We start from the raw sequence: 20,399 nt of genomic DNA, 5'->3' as shown, positions 1-20,399 counted from the left end.
CGCGGTGATGCGGCCGCGCTGAGGCCCAGGTGCATCCGCCTCCCTCCCCCGCCGCCGGATCGGGCAGCGCGGCCCGGCCCGCCGCCGCCCTGAGCTGGCTTCGCGGTTCCTCCCTGCGGCCGCCGCCATGCCGGGCCGCCGCTGAGGCGCGGCCCGCAGCGGCCGAGGAAGCGTCCGCTCGGAGAGGAGCAGGGCCCGGGGGAGGGCGGCCCGGCATGGCCCGCAGCCTGGAGTAGCGCCGCCGCCGCCGCCTCCCTGCGCTGTGTGGCTGCGGGCGGGCCGAGGCCGCTGCTCGGGAGCGAGGCCCCGCTGGAGGCGGAGGAGGAGCCAGCGCGGCCCCTCTGACAGGGCCGCCGGGCCGCCGCGGCCTCCGCGCTGCCGCCGCCGCCGCCGCGCGGCTCCAGGTGGCCCCGGACCAAGGTGACACCCGGCCTGCCCCCGCCCCGGGGCCACCTGCCCCCTCGGCCGGCACGGACTCGGCGCCGCGCTTTCTTCTCACCCCGGAGCCGGCGGCGTGCGAGCGGCTGCGATGAACCCGGTGAATGCCACTGCTCTCTACGTTTCAGCGAGCCGCCTGGTGCTCAACTACGACCCTGGGGATCCCCAGTCCTTTACAGAGATTAACAAGCTCCTGCCCTACTTCAGGCAGTCCCTCTCCTGCTGCGTTTGCGGTGAGGATCTTTCTTTTGTTCCCTGCACAATGAGCCCCCCCCCGGGCCCCGCCGCACGGCGCTGCGGGGCGGCCCTGGGCCGCGCTGCCCCCGCGGACCAGCCTCGCCCCGGCCCGGCCGCCGGAGGAAGCGCGGCGGTGGGGCTCTGCCGGGCTCACGCACGCCGGCGGCCCGGGAAACTTTCCTCAGCCTTCGGCCGCCGACCCCCCGCGCCCGCGGAGCCTCTCGCCGCCGGGGGGGGGGGGGGGGGGGGGCGGCGCCCACGTGGGCGGACCGCGCTTCTCCCGCGGGGGGCGGCGGGGGGGGCGCGGGGAGCGGCGGCGGGGGGGGGGTGTTGCAAGTTGGGGAGCGAAGAGGCTCTTGGGCTCAAACAGCGCGCACGCACCCGCACCGCCCCCCCCGCAAAAACCCGACCCGAAGTGGGGGGAGATCCGCGGGCAGTATCGGTCACCAAGGCAGAAGGGCCGTAGGGGTCCGCAGGTTGAACAGCCCGGCAGGCTGCACAAAACCAGCCCCGTGCTGTTGAGAGAGCGTGTTTTGCCCAAAACGCAACGCTTTATTTATGGTCAGTCCCGTGAGGGTACGGTAGTTATTAGTGGTTATTGGAATACCCTGGTGTAGTGGAATTAATGGCTTTAAAAAAGTGATGACTAAGAGCAAGTGTGGTAAAAGATACTCAAAACAATATACAGACCATGGAGGCAGGGAACGAAGAACTTTTTACACTTCTTCCCCCCCCCCCCCTTGAAATGTAAAGAAAAAAAAGTAACTCGGATTGAAAGCCAGGAATTTTAAGCACACAGAAACGATGTTTGGATTTTATTTTTTTTTTTTGTGCGCAGCAGATAGTTGTCGTATAACAATAATAACCATAAAAAGCAAATAGGCTGAAAAGTCTGCTAGGATTTCCCCACTCCCCCGCCCCCCCCCAAAAAAAAAGAATTCTGCATTTTGTGGGCAAAGGCAGGCATCCGGAATGTCAGCGTTACAGTCTGGGGAACATTGGGAAGGAATCGCATTCTGCTGCGTTTATGAAGTGGGGGCACGTGTCCACTCCTGGTAGGAAGCTCTGGAATAAGCTGTCAACCTTTCTTGAGCTTTCCTTTGAAGCCTTGGTCAGCACTGGGAGCGGGAGGCTGATCTGTTAGACCTCTCAGTTGATGAATTTTATTAATTCTCCTTTTTTTCCCCCCTCCGGTAGTTTGAAGTCCCGGCCCTGTGTGTGTGTGTATTTTCCTAACAGAGTGGACTTACGTCCGCTATGTTTGCACGTGTTTATCTTTACTAATGTGTGTGGTCACACTACGGTTTAATTAAATTACTGGGGTTTATGAAGTTAAATATTTAATTTATTTACAGGATCAGGATTTCAACTGTTGAGGCTGTTAACTAGTGTTGGATGCTTCCTATCCTGTAGCTATTGGCTCCTCCCACTTAAAGTCTTAGAAAATAGAGATCTGTTTGTACTGGGAAAGAGGGAGCCTGTTCCCAGGATCACCGCATCGTCATTTCCTGAAATAATTTGTCTAAGATTTTTTTCTCTTTCATAACCCTGATGTCAATATCGATGCACCTCTGCTCTTTATCCCTTGCTTATTACCTTAGGCCCTGTTAATCCTAATCCCTAACTGTGCTTTTTTCCATAAATCCTTCTTGCTTTTGGTCAGTCATCAGACTGCTTTTGCCTAAAAATACGCTAACGTTCTTCTGTTGGTTTTGGTTTTTTAAAATAAGATATTTACATAGGGACTACGTGTTTCTAACTACTGTGCTCTCTGGCTTCTCTGCTTTAAGACTGATCTTCTGAAATGTGTTCTTTGTTCTCCTTGCCTTGACTTCTTCCCTTCTTGGCCTTTTGCAATCGTATTTTTACACTCTGGGTTATTGAAATCGTCTATCTTTAATTTGTCCCTGCCCAAATTCCTGAGCTGTTTTTCCCCTCTTCGGCTTTTCTTGCTTGGCTTTTCTGTCACTCTCAGTTTGGTAGAGAAACCATCTTTTTTAGTTTGTTTTCTCTATTGACTTGTGCTTCCATGCATATTCCTACTTACAAACTAGTTCTTGATGGTTCCACTTCCCCTCTTCATCCCTTATCTTCTTTGAACTTTAAGGTTACTGCTTTGGCTTATATTTTTTTTTCTGCTGTGGCTAGCTTTCAGATAACTGTGGCGCTGTGTGTTTCAAATGTTTTGTCTACGAGTGATTCCCCGGTATTATCTCTCCGTGTCTTGGGCTCCTGTTTGTGGCATGGTAGCATACAGAGGCCTCAGTAAATACCAGGCTCTTTGTGAAGCCGTACAGTGAAATACAGTGTTTGTCCTGCAGAGTTAGTAAAGTGTCTTTCTTGAGCCTGCAGGCAGTTAGTCATGGGAGAGTGGTCCTGCCCGATACAGAATTGTCCGCTCTGGTGTTGACCAGCAGCCATAAATCTTCAGCTCAGACTGGTAAAGGCAAATCGACCTTCTTTTTCTTGTTTGCTTTTTGTGTTCCTTTTCTCCCACTTCTGTCACAGGTGAACATTGGTGCCTCTTTCTCTCTTTGGCCCTCTAACCTTGCCATGATATTTTTACAATACTCCTTCTCCTCTTGTACATGTTAGTGCTAAGAGCTGTTCTACCTTCTGCATGTTTGAGGTCATTTAAAGCCTGTCCAACTGTCAAAACCTTTTTAACTTCAGTGTTTTAAAAGGTAAAGTTTAAGTACTGAAGTAAAGGTTACTTTGTGAGATGTCATGATCACAAGAGTGAGTGCTGTGCCCACCCAAAACTTCACAGTGTGGGTTTTAAAAAAAAATACTTAAAAGCTTTTCAGATGCTCGCTTCTTTCTACCCTGTTTGTCTGTTTAGACCGTGAGATCCAAATATCTGGGTATGGGTTCATGCACATGGAACTTTGAGTGTCGTACTTGCCTTGCACAGCTCTTAGTCGAACGCGGTCTTGACCGTAAGTGTTTAAAAATTATGCTTTGTTGGAGGAATGCTGCATGAATTATCAGTAATGCATAAAACCCCTACACTTGGTTAAAGTCCCAAGTGTTGGACTTCTAGGACTGCCCTTGGGAAATTACTCCCCAAATTAGTGCTCCTCATGTCATCAGCCTTCCCACAGTATTTAATCTCTCTGAATGCGTTCTGTAATGCTTTGTTACGCTGTAGGTATTAATTCCGCAGTCAAGATTGTCCCTTTAATTTTAGAGAATTGTTTTTAGAAGACATTAGTGACAGCTATATAAATGAACTAACATTATTGTGCTTTCACTATTTTCTCAATCCCCTAGACGTATGCCAACTCATTTTCTTTTGATCTGATAGTCTTTTAAACAGCTCACATAGTAGGGGTGGCAGAAGTTTTTGGAAATTATGACATTCTAATTAAAGCTCTGATTTTACATTCAAATTGGCAGAAGTTCCATCAGTAGAAAGTCATAATGTAAATACAGTATGCCAGTGTAAGTCAGCTAAATCTGTTCTAGGTGGATTTGAGGTCTCTGTCTTACCTGATGGATTATAAAGGTTAAATTACATTGATGGTACGGCGGTGTATGTTTCTAGGATTTAAGTGTCATCATGTGACAGTTTCCTAGATGGTGGTGTAGGTAATGCATCATCCTTGTACAGGGATGTATAGGGTGATATTTCCTAGAGCTTTTAAAACTTAAAAATAACTATTTCCGAGCGTGCATTAGACAGAAGGTATGTGCCTTATGTGTTTTGAGGGTGTGAAATCTGAGTTTCAGTCTCTGGACAAGAGTGATTATTACTAAATTTCATGTTAATACCACATTTAATTTGAAAATAGTTGAGTAGGATTTATGCAACAAACTTGTATGTTTTAAAAGTACTGCCTAGTGGGATAAAAATCTTCTTAAAAGTGGCTTTCTCTGTTTCAGATACAATGTAGGCTACTGCAAGTCATTCAAAGGTTCAGTTGGCTTTTCAGCATTAACAGCCTTTTTTGAAATTCAGTTAAAATACTTGTAAGAGACAGATTGCTGGTCAGATCAACTTAGCTTTTTATCCCTGGAAAACTTCATCCTGGAACCTCTGAAAGATAGTTAAAAGGTGTGTGAAAGATTGTTATTGCTGATTTAGAATGTGAAAGTGCTTGAAAGGTTGCAGGGCTTTAGGATAACACTTGATGTTTGGCCAGGAGCCCAGCTGTAGCTTGTGCTGTAGAAATACAGACTAAGGATATAGTTCTTGCCTTAAACATCCTGGAATCTAAGTAAGGGGATGTGAGACAACAGGTGGTTTAGGGGAGATTAAGGGGTGGGAAGGAACAAAGAAGCAACGTGACAGTACTGACCCGTACCTTACACAGCTCCTGTAAAGTGTTCTGAGGTAGCTCTTGAGAGTTTTAGTTAGAGGGTTGAAGGCTAAATGGTAAAGTAGCATTATGGAAACAACTCCCAAGCAGGGAGAATGGTGTGGATTACCAAAAAAATAAAAATGGTTGACTTTTTGTTTTGCTATTTAAAGATTAGTATAGGGATGTTATTTCCATTCGGCCCTTGTGTGAAAGTATTTGTCTATGTTTTGAAAGTTTTATGCTGTCAATGTAAGTTGAGTCTTAGGGAACTCATTCTGCTAGCTAGGTTTGAAATGTCTCCGTAGTTGGTGGTATATTGAGTTTTGTAAAATTTTCCATCTTTGTGCCATCTTGTCCATATTGCTGGACCTGTGAAGGTTCCTCCTCTTCTTCCTTGCCCCCCGCGGAGCTAATTCTCCGTTCCTTCTGCAGTCCTTCTGCAGTTCTGACTGTTTCCCCCGCTACGCCAGTGCATGGTGTGACCTCCTCCGGACCCCTTGACTGTGGCTCTTAGTGGCATTGTTATGGATCCCAAGTAGAGCTTACTGCTTTAGGCTATACTTTGTCGTTGGGAAATTGTGAATTAGACCTGTACAGTTTTATTAAACTTTCATATGAAAATTTCTACAAATACCTTAAGGGAAGAAGCACCACAAGCAAGTGGAATGCAAGCGAATTATGGCTCTAGAGTAAGCAAAGTCTTTTTTTCACTGATGGTATTGAGACAATCTGAGGCATGCAGCAGTTACGTGAGGTCCTTCAGGGAAGGGAAGATAGTTGGGTGACACCTAAACAGATGTAAACTTTCTAGAAAATTCGATTTCCGGTCACAGAGGTGGAGGAAGACAGAAGAAACAAATTCCCACTACTAATAAAACTTCATTATGTACATGATACTGGATTTTCTGTTTGGGATGTGAGCCATGACTAAGTGAGTTAAGCCTGGATATCACAGTTTTAAAGTGAAAAAGCGTATTTAAGTTTTGTGATGGAAAAGTTTAGCCTACAACTCTCATTCCTTGTCCATTCTCCTTAGATTAAGGAGAGTGAAGGCCGATTGATGATCCGTGCTGCCAGATCAGAGTTGCCTTTTGTGTTTGAAAAGTAATCTGGAGCGGTGCCTTTTTTTCAGGTCTTTTTCATTGACATTTTCTTCTTTCCTCGATCTTCAATGATGAAAGATACTGTCCAGCTATTACATACTGGTAGTTTTTAGAAGTATGTTATTTTTGCCCTTAAAAATTACATGAATGGTTGCCAAAATACTTCTGAATTTCTGAAGAATGTGCAAAATAACCCGAAGCTCCAAAACAACCATCGGGGAGCATGGACTGTGGGACAAGTACCTATCAAATACCTTCTGCTGCAAGTATTCTTTTTTTTTTTTCTTGTTTTGGAGATAACCAGCATGGGCAGTTGCCTATAAAATGTCCACTCGCACATCTCTGAATGCACCAATTTTTAGCCAAGAACATGTTGGATGATTTCTCTTCCTCTTAAAATCTCCTTACTTAAATTCACTGTTTCCCTTTCCTGTTTTCAAATCCTGTGGGTGACTCGTGGGAGAGCTGCTTTTTCAAGGTTGTCTGCATTGTCCTGCATGTGTTTTGATACATAAAGTTCTACCAGTTGAATTTAAATTGGTTTTAAACTAAAAATACTCCTCTGTCTTAAAACAAAATTGAGAAGAGGAGTAGGAAGAGAAATAACTCTGGTTTCCACCTTAACAGCTGGTTGATACCGGGCTTTAAAAGAAGGTTGCAAAGTGAAGATTGCAGTATTGTCTTTGGATGTGATTTGAGCGTGTGTTTCTCACGGAGGCAATGGGAGATGATGGAAGGACGGGTTTTGATGGTCGCCTGAGGATATTGATTAAACCGATTGCGTTTCAGAGTGTTTAAAGAAAAGTTAATATGTTGCCAAGAGGCATCTTTATTGGGACAACTTAGTTGTCCAGGTATCTGGACACAGTGCATTCAAACACAGGTTTCTTTGTTTTCTTACTGTGTTATGATTTACAGATTGGTGTGACTAAATACGGAGTAAGCAGTTGCTGGGTATTATTGGAGTTTTGTGTGAGGCCAGAAAAGACTCTTTGCATCTAGTATACGGCTTGAGAAGTAATGCGCAGCACAACCTTTCTTGAGCACTGTGCTTTCCAGATAGTAAAGATTTTCCTGCTCTTACGGAGGAATCCACTTCAAAGTCCTTCAGTGATGTAATTTGTTATTCTCTGTCTCCTGAGCTTTGCAGTCACAGCACAGGGCTTGCTCCTTCTCCAGTGGCCTTGAAGAGCACAGTTCCCTTGAAGATTGCGCGGTTGATCTTGATGGTGCGGGCATTTTTGTTTGGTGGGAAGAAATAGTTTTCCTTACTTTTTTGTTTGTGATAAATACACTTAACTTGATCTATAACTTTCAAAGCAAGTTTTAACTCTTGAGCATTTGTGCTGCCTAGAAACATGTTAAATTAATCTTATACCCATAGGAGAAATGTTAACTTTGCCATTTAAAACCTGTTAAAATACAGTAACCTTGACTTTTGGAAGACATAATTCCATGAAAATTTTACACTGGATGGTGAAAAAGATGATTTTATTTGTCTTTTTAAAGCCTGTTCATTACAAAGTTTGAACTTTGCCACCTGGTTTGTTAAAAATACATTTAGAATTTTTTCCAGTCAATGATTTTTGTAAACACAAAGACTTTTGAACAGAAATGTAACTTTGACATAGGACTTGGTAAAAGATCTTCTGTTGTTTATTATGCAGGGGGTGGAGTCAGAGAACAAAGCAGTCTCTTCTACAGTTAAAATGCAATTTGTTGTCATATTTCTGTTTTTTTTCTTGAACTTTAGCTAAAGAGGTTGACTGTAGTTCTCCAAATGCACGGAGAAATAGTCTAGCTGTATTCTTATCATGGTTAATTTGGGTTCCCATGGTGTTCAGACAGAAACAGTGGCGTTTTTATTTTTCCAAAGAGTTATACAATCATTAATTCTTTAGTCGTGACCATCCCTATGTGAGGGTAATAATTTCTGTAGCTAATTTTTCATAGTTGTTTGTAGATGGAGGATGCTCAGAAATATTCAGCAGCCAGCAGAATGTTCTCTCTGATAAAATTTTGAAATAAGTTGGTTTGGTTTTTTTTTTAATGCTTTTGTGTGTGCCCCCCCTGTTTCCATTTCACCTGACGGGGAATCTGTCATTGCTTCTGAATGTCTTTGGACAAATTCTCCTGGCACTGTTGTTGGTGTCACTAGCTGTGGTGATCTAAGAGCAACGTGGTATTTTCAGGAAGAAATGCTCTCATTTAGTTCACAAGTTCTTGACTGGTGCACTATTTGTGAAACGTATCAACCAGACCATTGTTGAAGCCCACCGCCTTGAGCAAATGGTTTGGAAGGGGTTTATGTTGGGGCTCGAGGTCGGTGGAAGGAGACCTTTCACTGCTGCCTCGTCCTTGGCATTTGTCACTTGCGCTAACCTCTCTTGAAGTTTCTCTGGTTTTGAGCGTATTTAGTTTTTCTTCTTTTTCTAGTAAGAATCCAGATCTTTCACCCATGTAAAACAGATCTCACGCATTTGTTTTATTTTTCTGCAGATGGTTAACAGACCTTTTCACTACTTATCATATGCCTGTCTGTCTATCGTCAAGTAGTTTTGTAAACAGTGCTTTTAGGTTTTTTACCAGATTCTGAAAACCCTGCTGCTTTTATGATCATATTTTTCTTTTGCATGTTTTGCTTTGAAACCTCATTGAGCTACGTACTCCTCAGTCAGATCTAGCTGATCATTTCTTAGATGAAAAGATGCTGTGTGGGGTTGAAGAAGGGAGCGGTGCAGGGAAGGTGGTGGGGGAAGCAAGACTTTTCCTTTCAGAGGCTGCTTCAGCTGAAGTGCTTGAGCTGCAGGTAGATGGATAGCTGAACTTCAAAAAGCCTGTCCACTGGTATCGCCATCCTTCAGGAGGTGGTTCACTCTGAAGCTTGAATGTAGCAATTTGTTAGAGCTTACTGCCTGTTGCTAATTATTTTAGCAGAAACAATCAGATCCTGTTTAATCCAGAAACGAAAATGCTGAAAGTGTAGTGGTCCAACTGTTAAATCTCCAGCTTCTGGTTACTACTTTGAGGTCATTGCCATATATTAATTTTAAGTGTGACACAGAAGTATATGTGTGCTTCCCGTTTTTAAAACTTACTAGATTACAGAGCTGTAGAATTTCTATCTGACTAATCCAAAGTTCACAGAAGTTTTTTGTAATCTTGGTTTAAAAATGAAATTATGGTCTTTGACATGTTTGATGTTAACAGATTAACTGGTGTGGGTGAGCTTCCTTCCCACCTTCCTTCTTACCGTCCTCTTCCCTTCTTCATGGATGCCAGTCCTACTTGTGCGTTGTGTAGCAGATACGCCACTTCAGTCAGGTAGAGAGTGAAAGGAGTAGAGGGCTGGGCTCTTGAGCTTTCCACTTGCTTGCTGCACACTATAGAATGAGGGCGATTTCTGGTGACACGAATGCAACCGAGGATTAAAGACTCTGTTTTGGCAGACAAATAACAGAATCATTAAGGTTGGAAAAGATCTGTAAGATCATCAAGTCCAACCATCAACCCAACCCCACCATGCCCACTAAACCATGTCCCACAGTGCCACATCTACATGTTCCTTGAACGCCTCCAGGGATGGTGAGTCCACCACCTCCCTGGGCAGCCTCTTCCAATGCTTCACCACTCTCTCCGTAAAGAAATTGTTCCTAATATCCAGCCTAAACCTCCCCCGGGAGGAGATGTTGGAGATTAGCTCCAATGGTACATTTATTTCTACTTGTAACAAAATTTGACATCATAATTTTTTCTAGTTTACTTCACCAAATTAAGTTTTAATAGTTACATCATTCTTAAGACTTTGAGTTGTTAAAAAAGGCAATATATTATGTTTCAGTAGGCTTTTCCAGGGGCGCTAAATTAGTTACTGGTGTTTAGCCCCTTTTCTAGGGCATTTTATTTCTGCTTTTGCTGAGGATAGATGAGAATGGAAGAAGCCTCCTGTTTGGATTCATGTCTTTCTTCTCGGTGAACTTCATCCATTTGGAGCGCATTTGCTGGATATATACACCTAACAATTGCTTTGATTCCCAATTCTTCTCCTTTCTTTGGTCTCTGAGATACAATTTGCAGATGCTTCCCCTCTTCCTGCAGCTGTGAAGTAATGCTCATTAAGGAGCACAATAGGAAGTATTCCTTGCGGTTTAAATGACCTGCCTCCTGGTAGCAGCCTTTCCAGGACAGCTGTGATATTTTGTAAATAATATATTAAAAGTATTTCCTCTGTATATGCAGCTTATTAAATGTAATCGTCATATTAATGTAGATGTTTAGTAAACCTTTCTGAAAATAGGATAGTTAAGAACTGATGTTGTTTAGGGAACGCCTCTTATTGGAGCCTTTGTAAGAACATGATTTTGCTTTTGCTGTATTAATATACCCCTTGCAAAAAAGGGTGAGAGAAGACGAGGCAAAGTTTAGTAATACCAAGCTATTTAGGGCAGTAAAAATTAAGGACTGCAGCGAGTAATCGTGGAAGGATCTTACGTGGATGAATGACTGCGCAATAAAATGACAAATTAAATTTAGCTTAGATAAATATTAAATGATAAACATGGAAAAACACTAACTTCTCAGAGCCCACCATTTTTATATCTTGCAGATCTATATAAATTTGTAAATTTATAGAAAGTGGTAGCACTGATGGCTACCAGCCAAAAGTGACATCTTGGCCTTGCCATAGACAACTCCATGAGAGTATCAGCTCAGTACTGAGTATCAATCAAAAAAGCAAAGCATATGCTAAAAATCAGGACTGGGATAGAGAATAAAATTGAGAACTTCATTGTGGCACTGTAGAAAGCTGCGGTTCACCCGTATCTTATGGTGCTGCAGTTGTGGTCCCGCCATCTCAAAAAAGAACTGCGGAAGACTTAGGAGAAGGGTGATCCAATGTAAGGAACAACTTCTGTACAGCCTGGAAAAGAGACAACTTGGATGGTTATGTGGTAGATGTCTGTAAAACCACGACTAGCGGAAGAGAGGATTGGGATTGACAGTTGCTTCATCCAACACAGGAACCAGAGATTGTCAAGTGAAGCTAATAAGAGTAATGTTCAAAACAAAAAGGTCGTTCTCAGCACAACGGATAGTTGACCAGGGAACTTCTTGTCAAAGCCTGTTGTGACTGATTACATTTGAAATAGTTAAGGAGGAGATGAGGCAAGCCTAAGGAGAGAACCTGAGGGTTACTGAGTACATGGAAACCCCATCTCCCATGAGAAGTATCTCAGCTAATAATGGTTAAAAGCTGGGCAAGAGTTTTCTTGCCTTGTTCTTACTCTATACACCTGCTTTTGGCCACTGGTGAGACGGCCTGCCGGGCTAGATGGAGCTGTGGTCTAACTCAGTATGGTTATTCTTAGGAGTTTGAGGATGGGCTAGGTAACATCTTGGAATCCTTCCCGGCTTTATTTACTTGGTGGAGTTCATAATCTTAATCTGGGAAGATCTGGTGATTTGCAGCATCGGATGAATGTTACGCCTTGGGAGCCTGTACAGTCCAGCAGTTTGGAATGTCTCAGAGCTTAGTACCTCCAGATTCTGGGTAGCAGCTCGGGTGTTGTCTTTCTGGGACAGTGTTGCTGACTTAATACCATTCCCTGAGTATTAAAAGTAATGAAGCTTAAATTTCTGTGAATGTGCATCTCATGGTTGATGATTTTTTTTAGTTTAACGATACTAAAGCTGAAGAGAGTGATAGGTGCCACAGAATCCATATGAGAAAGAAACTTTGAAGAATGAATATTCAATGACATATGAGCTCAAGCTGAAAATATTCCCACAGCTCAGGCATTCCTAATGTCTCTCCCGTGTAGGTTGCCTGGCATTTACTGAGTGTAGAACTTGCTCTGTTCTTTCCTCCAGTGAGAGCATGTGAAGTCTTTTCTTTTGTCTGTCCGTCTGTTTTTTTCCTCAAAGCTTCTGGAAATGTAATTTTTTTTAGTATCCTCTTTTAGCATTCGTACCCATTCAAGTTTCAGCCAAATTTATTTCGGGAGAAATGCACAGTTGGTGATGACTTTTTTTTTTTTTTTTAATCTTATTAAAAGTTGAAGTTGTGACTGTGTATTGTTTATTTAGTCCCATCTCTGAAGTATTTTCGTGCTTTAATCTGGAAAGCATCGATCATCATAACTCATAAGTAGCAAAAAGAGGCTAAAGATGGACCAAGGAGCACACCCAAGTGCATTGTTTCATTGGGTATTAATGTTGGTAGGCTTTTGGTACTGGAAGCACTGTGGATGCATGTGGTGGTACGATGGCTTCTGAAGTCTCAAAGCATTAAGTGAACAAGTGTTAGGTGTGTTGTGTGTCTGCTGCGTTGGTCAGGGCATGGCTTTCTGCTTGTCCTGCTGGAAAGACTCAAGATCCAGAAGGGATGGACAGTTGTTTGTGAACTCTTTCTTGCTGAAGGACGTGACTTCTGAGACTAGCTGATGTGTTTTAAAGCTTTCTTTTTGTTTTTCCCCAAGGGAGTTAGGGACTTTTCTCACAAAATCAAATCCAATCTTAGGACCATGATGGACATCTCTGCCTTCATTGCTGTTTATACAGTGTCATTTAAAGGGAACTTTAAAAAAAAATTTTCCACTGCAGGTTGGATTGTGGGACTTCATGTTCCATCTGTTGGCTTTAAATCTTCACTGCATAACTTGAAGAGTGTTTTGCTACTGCCTTCTCATGGTGGGGTCTTGGGGAGTCACCCTTCCTCAGTCAGACCTTCCGCATTAGATTAGCAAGGGAAAGTTAAATACCTACTCTCTGATCGTGAAGTACGTTTCCCGTCAAGTATTGCTGTAATTGTGCTTTGAACCTTTCTCTGTTCTACAGCATCTCCTGTTCGGTCTTCCTCCTGCATCGCTTTCAGTTAGCTTGTTCAAATACTGCGCTCTTCCCTACGGCCCCTCTTCCAGTCGCGCTGTAACGACAGGTCTCACTAGTGGACGTTGTGTAGATGTGTGCCAGCTGCCAACTTTCCAAACAATTATATTTTCTCTCAATTTATTAAAAAAATACTACGTAATGATGACTTCAGCACTGACTCATTATTTGTTGCTCAAAAACCAGTTCACATCAAGCCACTGTTACTGAAAGAGAGCTCAGATGGAGGGCTGGAGCAGCCCTTTCCCAAAGAGGTACCAAGGGATTCACATTTCAAAGGGAAAATGGGATAGTCGGCTCACTCATGGAATTCCAGACTGTTGCAGAATTACTGTGCTACTGCAAATTTCCTACTTAAACACACACAAAAAGCTGAATTTCCAAAAGGAGTTTGAATAGTGAAAAGTACGGAGGGTTAGGTTAGGAATGGGGGGTGGAACATTTTGACAAAAGCTACAGAGTGAGGGATGAGTTTCATATTTTAAGTGCTGCTACAGCTGAGGGTTAGTATAGTATGTCGTCATCTTCTGCCTGAGGCCTTGGGTTCTCGACTAAGGTAGAAAGGTTGGGTTTCATTCCTTAGTTGGTAACTCAGTCCACTCGACGAGGTCCAGTTAATTATATCCCTTCAAAGCGCTATCCCAAAAATCTGTTACAGAAGGTCCACGTGATTAAAATTTCCTTGGCAAGTGAGTGATAAGAGAAAGTATCTTTATATTTGATATGATTTTTTAATCTCAGTCTGTTTTAATAGATGCACTTTGCTTTCTCATGCCAAATTGTTGTATTTTATTCATTTGTTCGTAACAACATGTTTTCACTTTAGAAAATCTGGGTGAGAATTCGCTGGTGGTGAACGCATCCAGCAAAGGCTCCTTATGGGGAGAAAGGTCTGATCAAAGCTGAAAATCTGCTGCTTGGAAAGGAAACCTGTTGCTGTGGATTACTATAGATACTCTGAAATGTAATTTAGGTGTTAGAATATCTTTCTGGCCTAGAGCTGGCTGGAAATAGCAAAGCAATACTGTCATTTTCTGGATCTAGTTACTAGTTGGATTATTTCTATGCAGAATTTCAGTTACCTTGGTTCTTTCCTATTTTATCCTTACGTGTTATTTGGTTTGCTTTTAAATAAAACCAAACATTCTTCCAGGTTTTTACAGTTTCAGAGATCTGGAGCCATAACCTTCCAGATTGTCAGTGTCTGAAACTTTCTGTGCTGTCAGGTGTGTTGATTCCTTTAGCAACTGATTTTTATTAGTTTTTTATTCTTAACTGTAGGATCTCGGAGAAAATCCTTTCTTCTGATTCCTTCACTCCTGCCCAAGACATGAGCCGTTGTTGACACTTTAAAGTATTTAAGCATCATGGCTATGACAGTACCGCTGTTTGAAGTATTATTTCACTGATACGTGTCTGAATTGGAAAACCGGGAGCCCCACTCCCCAGGATATGTTAAGAGTCACCTTGTTGCACCTTCTGGTTTGGCACAAGAGTAATCTATTAGAGAGCAATATAGTCTTTTTTAGATTTTATTTTTATTCAAATATATTACTAGGTGTTTTATTCAGTATTTATAAGGATTCATGGGATCCATTTAACTGTGTTTGTTGCTTGCGAAGTTAAAAACTTTGTGCTTTATTCACGGCATTGACTGTCACAACGCTAGACTCTATTTTTAGTCCCAGCTAAATGAAAAGTAAAACAAAGTCTGCTGTGTCGTCTTTCCTTCTGAGGTTGATGCTTCATCGTTTTCACATCCCTTTTAGAGTCTCCCTCTGCTCCGTTGCCATTTGTTTTCACTAATGTCATTAAGATCTCTGCAGTAGCTCTTCATGGGAGTTTATTGTTGCACTTTTGGTAAATTCATAGAAATCTTGTGTGTTTTTTGTAAGCTTCAATGGAAGAAACGGCTGAAGGGGACAAGGGGATTGGTAGTGGTTTAGTTGAGAGTGTTTCTAAAGGCTGCAGCAGCAGGACAAATTACGGTGTGATGGTTTTCTTTTTTTTTTTTTTTAATGTTGTGTTAAAACCAGATAGGGCAGTTGTGAAAATTCTTACCGGCTATTACTTGGATGGTACGTCTTCTTGTGAGTTACTGAACTTTTTCAGGCAATTTTTTTGATAGTACAAAAAATTCATCCTGCATTATCCTGGAAACCTGCCTTGAGTCCATTGTAATCTTTCTCTCTCTTGTTTTTTTCCTTAGGAAATTTGCTACAAGACCCTATTGCTCCTACCAACTCCACATGTCAGCACTATGTCTGCAAAACTTGTAAAGGCAAGAAGATGATGATGAAACCGTCATGTAGCTGGTGCAAGGACTACGAACAGTTTGAGGAGAATAAGCAGCTAAGCATCTTAGTGAACTGCTATAAGAAACTCTGCGAATACATAACGCAAACTCCACTGGCGCGAGATATTATCCAAGCAGTTGATTGTTCTGCAGATCTTTTGGCTTTGCTCAAAGATGGGTCACCACTCCACGAAGAGACAGAAAAATCTTCCGATACAGCCTTGGCTTTGTGTTTGACACATTCCCCAGTACCTTCAACCTCAGAACTCACAACTGATCCTCCAGCTAGTTTTACGTCAATACCTGAAAGCACACACAACATTGATATTAGAGGTTCTGTTATCAACGGGTTGCCCAATTGTAATGGGCTTTCGGTAGATAAACTTGGAGTGAGTATTCCTTCTCCTGAACACGCAAACACAATTGATGTCTGTAGTACTGGAGAGTATATAAAAACTGAAGATATCTCTAGCAGCCTGCAGCCTGTGTGTGATACAGTTTCTACTAGTGACTTGTGTACGACAGGCATTGACATCTGCAGTTTCAGTGAAGATATAAAACCAGGTGGCTCGCTTCTCCTTAGCGTTGAGGAAGTTCTCCGGAGCTTAGAGACCGTCTCAAATACTGAAGTCTGTGATTCCAATTTGCAGCCCAGCTTGGAAGCAAACATGACTAACGGCCCTTTCCTGCAGCTTTCTCCCCCACCTCTTAGCCATAACATTTTCATGTCCACAGATGCTTCTCCTCACGGAATCTCCTGTACAGCGGCGACGCCTAAGGTAGTTAAGTTAAACAGAAAGAGATCTCGATCGGAAAGCGACAGTGAAAAGGTTCAGCCTCTACCCATTTCCAGCATCATCTGTGGCCCAACATTGGGAGCATCAGCTCCTGTGACAGTGAAACAGGAAAATAAAATGTCTTTGCAGCCCATTGCAACTGTACCTAACGGAGGCGCTACTCCCAAAATAAGTAAAACTGTGCTCCTGTCTAACAAAAGCATGAAAAAGAATTTAGAACATGCCCCTAAGAAATCTCACCCGAAAGCCAAACCAGGGGTGCTGAAAACAAAAGACAAAGCAAAGGAGAAAGTTCCTAGCAGTAACGTTATGCCAGGAAGCCCAACAAAAACTGTGTATAAAAAGCCACAAGAAAAGAAAGGGTGTAAATGTGGTCGTGCCACCCAAAATCCAAGTGTTCTTACATGCCGTGGCCAACGCTGCCCTTGCTATTCTAACCGCAAAGCCTGCCTTGACTGCATATGCCGTGGCTGCCAAAACTCATACATGGCTAATGGGGAGAAGAAGCTGGAGGCATTTGCAGTGCCAGAAAAGGCCTTGGAGCAGACTCGGCTTACTTTGGGCATTAATGTGACGAGCATTGCGGTGCGCAATGCCAGCACAAGCACCAGTGTAATCAATGTGACAGGGTCACCAGTAACGACGTTTTTAGCTGCCAGTACACACGATGATAAAAGTTTGGATGAAGCTATAGACATGAGATATGACTGTTGAATCTTTCTTTCTTTTCCCTGCCGTCAGTAGGGGAACTGCTACAGTTTTAAGGCAGCTATGGTTCTGTTTAACTTGCTGGAGCTCCTGCGTTTAGATCACTTGTATCAAGTGTTTTTCATTGCTATGTTATGTGTATTAGTGTCTGGGAAATAGTTGCAGATAATGGAGGAGTTACCCTAAAACTGTTTTTAGTTCTTACAGCACCTCATAGTTTGAGATCAATTGCTGATGTAAATGATTTTATCACAAGATCTTTGGCAAGGAATATATTAACCTCATTGTACTTGGTCATGCTTTGTGCTCAGTCAAAGCTTCTGCTTAAATGTAGAAAAGTGGTATCTAGTTAGTCCATCTAAACTGTGCTAGACTGTGATGCAGAAAAGTAATTATCCATTAGTTACAGTCACCATTACTGGAAAAATCACCTAATATTCCTGTAGGAAATGCAGCATTGAGCTGGGGAATATAGTCTGAAAAGGGTGGATAATTTCTGATTGTGAGAATTGGTTATCTGCTCTACGGAACAGTTTTAAAAAAGTTTAGTAATATATCAAGAAAGCTAATAGCCCAAAAAGCAGCTCAGTCTCCAGACAGGGTCAGGAGATCAGTTGGTGAGATAGGAACGTCAAACTGCTGACTCAGATATGCCATCCCCGTGCACAGCATCAATAATTTTTTTTGTTTTCTTGACCATTCCACAGGTCATGTTCCTGATCAGTTATGCCCTCTGTGCTGACTCCGTTTGTTTGACATGTTACTGACTCTTTTGGCTGGGGGAGAAAATTACTTGTCCACAAAGAAGGCTCAAGTTTTATTTGCGCCACTCTCTCCTTTCCCACCCACCCCCCTATTTTTTTTTTGGAGTTCCTGCTGATTTTACTGCTGTTCCTTCTAGAAAAGAGGGGATTTTGTGGGTTACAGAGAGACTCCTTGGCTGATTTCTTCCCCTCCCGCCAATCAGTGCCTGGGATACAGAGAGACTTCCACCGGAGTTATCATCATCGGGGGTTGTTTGGTTGTTTGTTTGATTAAGTTTGTACCACAACAGACCTGAGACCCATCCCCTTGAGGGTAGTTCTTCGCTGACAGGCGTCTTTTAGCTGGGGCAGAGGATCGATTGCTATCTCGGGTCGAATATTTCGGATGTTTGTTAGACAGTATAAGCTATATAACTCACTCCACCCAGAATCCATCTCATTTTTCGCTAATATGTTGAAAGTGGCTTTCAAAGGGCAGTGCTTTTCCACTGGGGCTGAAAGGCTCTAAAATGGAAAAACACCACAAAGTTGTCAAAGAGCTTATCTCAGAAAGTGTTAAAATAATAGCGCCTTTGTAGGAATTCAGCTTTATGCAAAAATGCTTTATTTCGGTGTAATCCCTAAATAAGGGTACAAGCGGAAGAGTTTAGTCTTGCGTTTAAGGCTTCATTGGCAGCCTAAAAAAGTCAGGTTGCCTTGTGAAAGCAGAAATTTCTTCCTGTTGGAATGATGCAGCACAAATTAAACATGGGCTGACTAGAACACAAACCATTACCTTCTAATTTAAAAGGCTGTTCCTGGTTCAACAGCATGTTAAGTAGTATGTGAATTTTTTGAGTTACTTCACTGCTTTCATTTTCCCTCTTATTCATCCAGTGAACCCCGCAGCGCTTTCTGACCTACCGTTAGGTGCGGTTTGATTTGGCACAAAGCATGTACAATGATGGTTCCTCACCTAAGAAATAAGCAAAAACCTTTGGACACAAATGACACCTCCTTTTGTTTTGTTAGTGTACCATGGTGTCATTTTCTGTGAACGTGGTCAGATCTTTTTGTTGGTTTTGGTTTGTTTCTCCCCCCGTCTTTTTTGTGGGGTGGGTAGGGTGGGGGGTTAAAGCCATAGGAAGAAAAATGTGATGTACGTGTCCAGTCTGTACTTTTTTGTTTTTGTTTTGCAAGAAGAGTTGAAAAATATTTTTGATAATGAGTAAATGGTGGAAAATGCTTCTTAGTATTCTTGTCTTTATTTGCCAACCCAAGTACCTAAGATCTGTGTTTTTTAGCCCTCCTGAGATTTAACGATGTCCTATTAAAATGTATTTAGTTAAACTTGTATGTGATTTTTGTGTTGACCCAAAAGGATCCTACCATTTTCTGATTTGGTGGTTTGATCGTGACCTACTAATGTAAATCTGTTTATTAGTCCACTGCGTGTAACAAAAGTAGCCGAACCAGAGTCTGATTTAAGGGGAGTAAACTGCACAGCATGGGTTGTTTCTGAATGCTTTTGCAGAGCTGTTAAGTTTTGCTGAGATTGTTGATGGTACGTTTATTAGGACTTTCATTAAATTAAATACATAGTACCTTTGCTCCAGAAATGTGGGAGTACTTGGAATCTTTACTATCTCACTGCTGCATTAAATATGGTACCCAAAGTTGGAGAATTTAGGTCAAGTGTGTTTTGGAACCGTCGATAGGAGAGCCCTGATCGTTAATGTAAAATTGCGAATGGTAGATTCAGGTTGTTTCTAAAAACATTTCCTTTTATGCTGCCACGTTCTTGAAATGTATATTAAAATTCAAATTGATTTAATAAATGTTAGTTTTCTAATTCTATTTTGTAACTGCTAAGGGCATCAGTGTGGCATATGTTGAACTTACTGTCTAAATGCTAATTTAGTCTGTTGATGACTAATTCTGTAATTGTTTAAATTAGGGTTGGCTTGGTTTGGTTTTCTTAACCTCCTGGCTAGTTGTTCTTCAGTAAGCTGAGCAATGGAAAGGATCATAATGTTGCTGAAAATAATTGCAGTGGTTCTAGTTGGAAAGCGTTAGTTTCCATTTTACAGCAATACGAGCAGCGCACCGTTCCGGGACCTTCCAGCGTTGGTTGCAGTCAAAGAAGAGTTGAGTGAAAACCCGGTCCACGGCAGCCCGCAGCAAGGGCTTGCTCCCTGCGGGCCGTGTGTGGGGAAGCGGCGGGGAATCGCTGCCGGAGAGCAGTCACAAGGATCACTTTAGCTCCAGCTTTGCCCGGGCTGTGCTGTGCTGGGCTGGCGGGAGTTCCCTGGCTGCCGTCGACCAGGCGTTCCTCCTGCGGTGCTGCGGATTTGGGGAACTGTTCTCAGCGTTAGCGCAGAGGAAGCTGCTTGGGGATTTCTTTTCATGTAGGAAGTGTGTGGTATTTCAGCTTTCTTCCCAATCCTCTTGAAGACAGTGATTAACTTCCAAACTTTATTAAAATCCTGTAATTTGTAGAGCTGCATCAGAAAGAAAAAACAGCAGTTCATCAGATGTTGTGCTGTGGGAGTCTTCCTGCCTGAAAACGTATTGCAAAGACAGAAAGAACAGAGCTCCTTCTGGAAGGGGTGGACTTTTGATCACGTGTAGTGGTACAAAGTTAGTCTAGTGCTTTTGACCACCCCGATCTGAACATGTGGAAGATGCTCTTTCAAGAATACATCTAAACTTTCATTTTGAGTGGAAAGGCTCTTTCCACGTACCATAGATCAGTGAAATCGCTGGTTGGGATCAGATCCTGGAGGGAGGAGGGACAGGGAAACAGAAGTGGAAATGAACACTTGGATTGTGTTGACCTCACTGCTCTTCCAGCAGTTCATTCATGCGGGGGACGTTCTCGCTCC

The 20,399-nt window shown here is 42.8% G+C and overlaps 1 protein-coding gene across 1 annotated transcript; it reads left to right on the top strand.

Annotated features, from left to right (window-relative positions):
- Nucleotides 1-529: 529 nt before the first annotated feature.
- MSL2 (MSL complex subunit 2) lies at nt 530-18,601 on the top strand. The gene is made up of 2 exons (XM_059822704.1): nt 530-671; nt 15,180-18,601. Exons 1-2 carry the CDS (start codon nt 530-532, stop codon nt 16,775-16,777), a joined length of 1,740 nt encoding a protein of 579 aa, XP_059678687.1. The 3' UTR covers nt 16,778-18,601.
- The last annotated feature ends 1,798 nt before the right edge of the window (nt 18,602-20,399 follow it).

The sequence above is a fragment of the Gavia stellata genome, chromosome 11, assembly GCF_030936135.1.
Source record: "Gavia stellata isolate bGavSte3 chromosome 11, bGavSte3.hap2, whole genome shotgun sequence".
NCBI classification, from domain to species: domain Eukaryota; kingdom Metazoa; phylum Chordata; class Aves; order Gaviiformes; family Gaviidae; genus Gavia; species Gavia stellata.
Note: the sequence above shows the minus strand (reverse complement) of the source record. Positions and strands in the feature narration are given on the sequence as shown.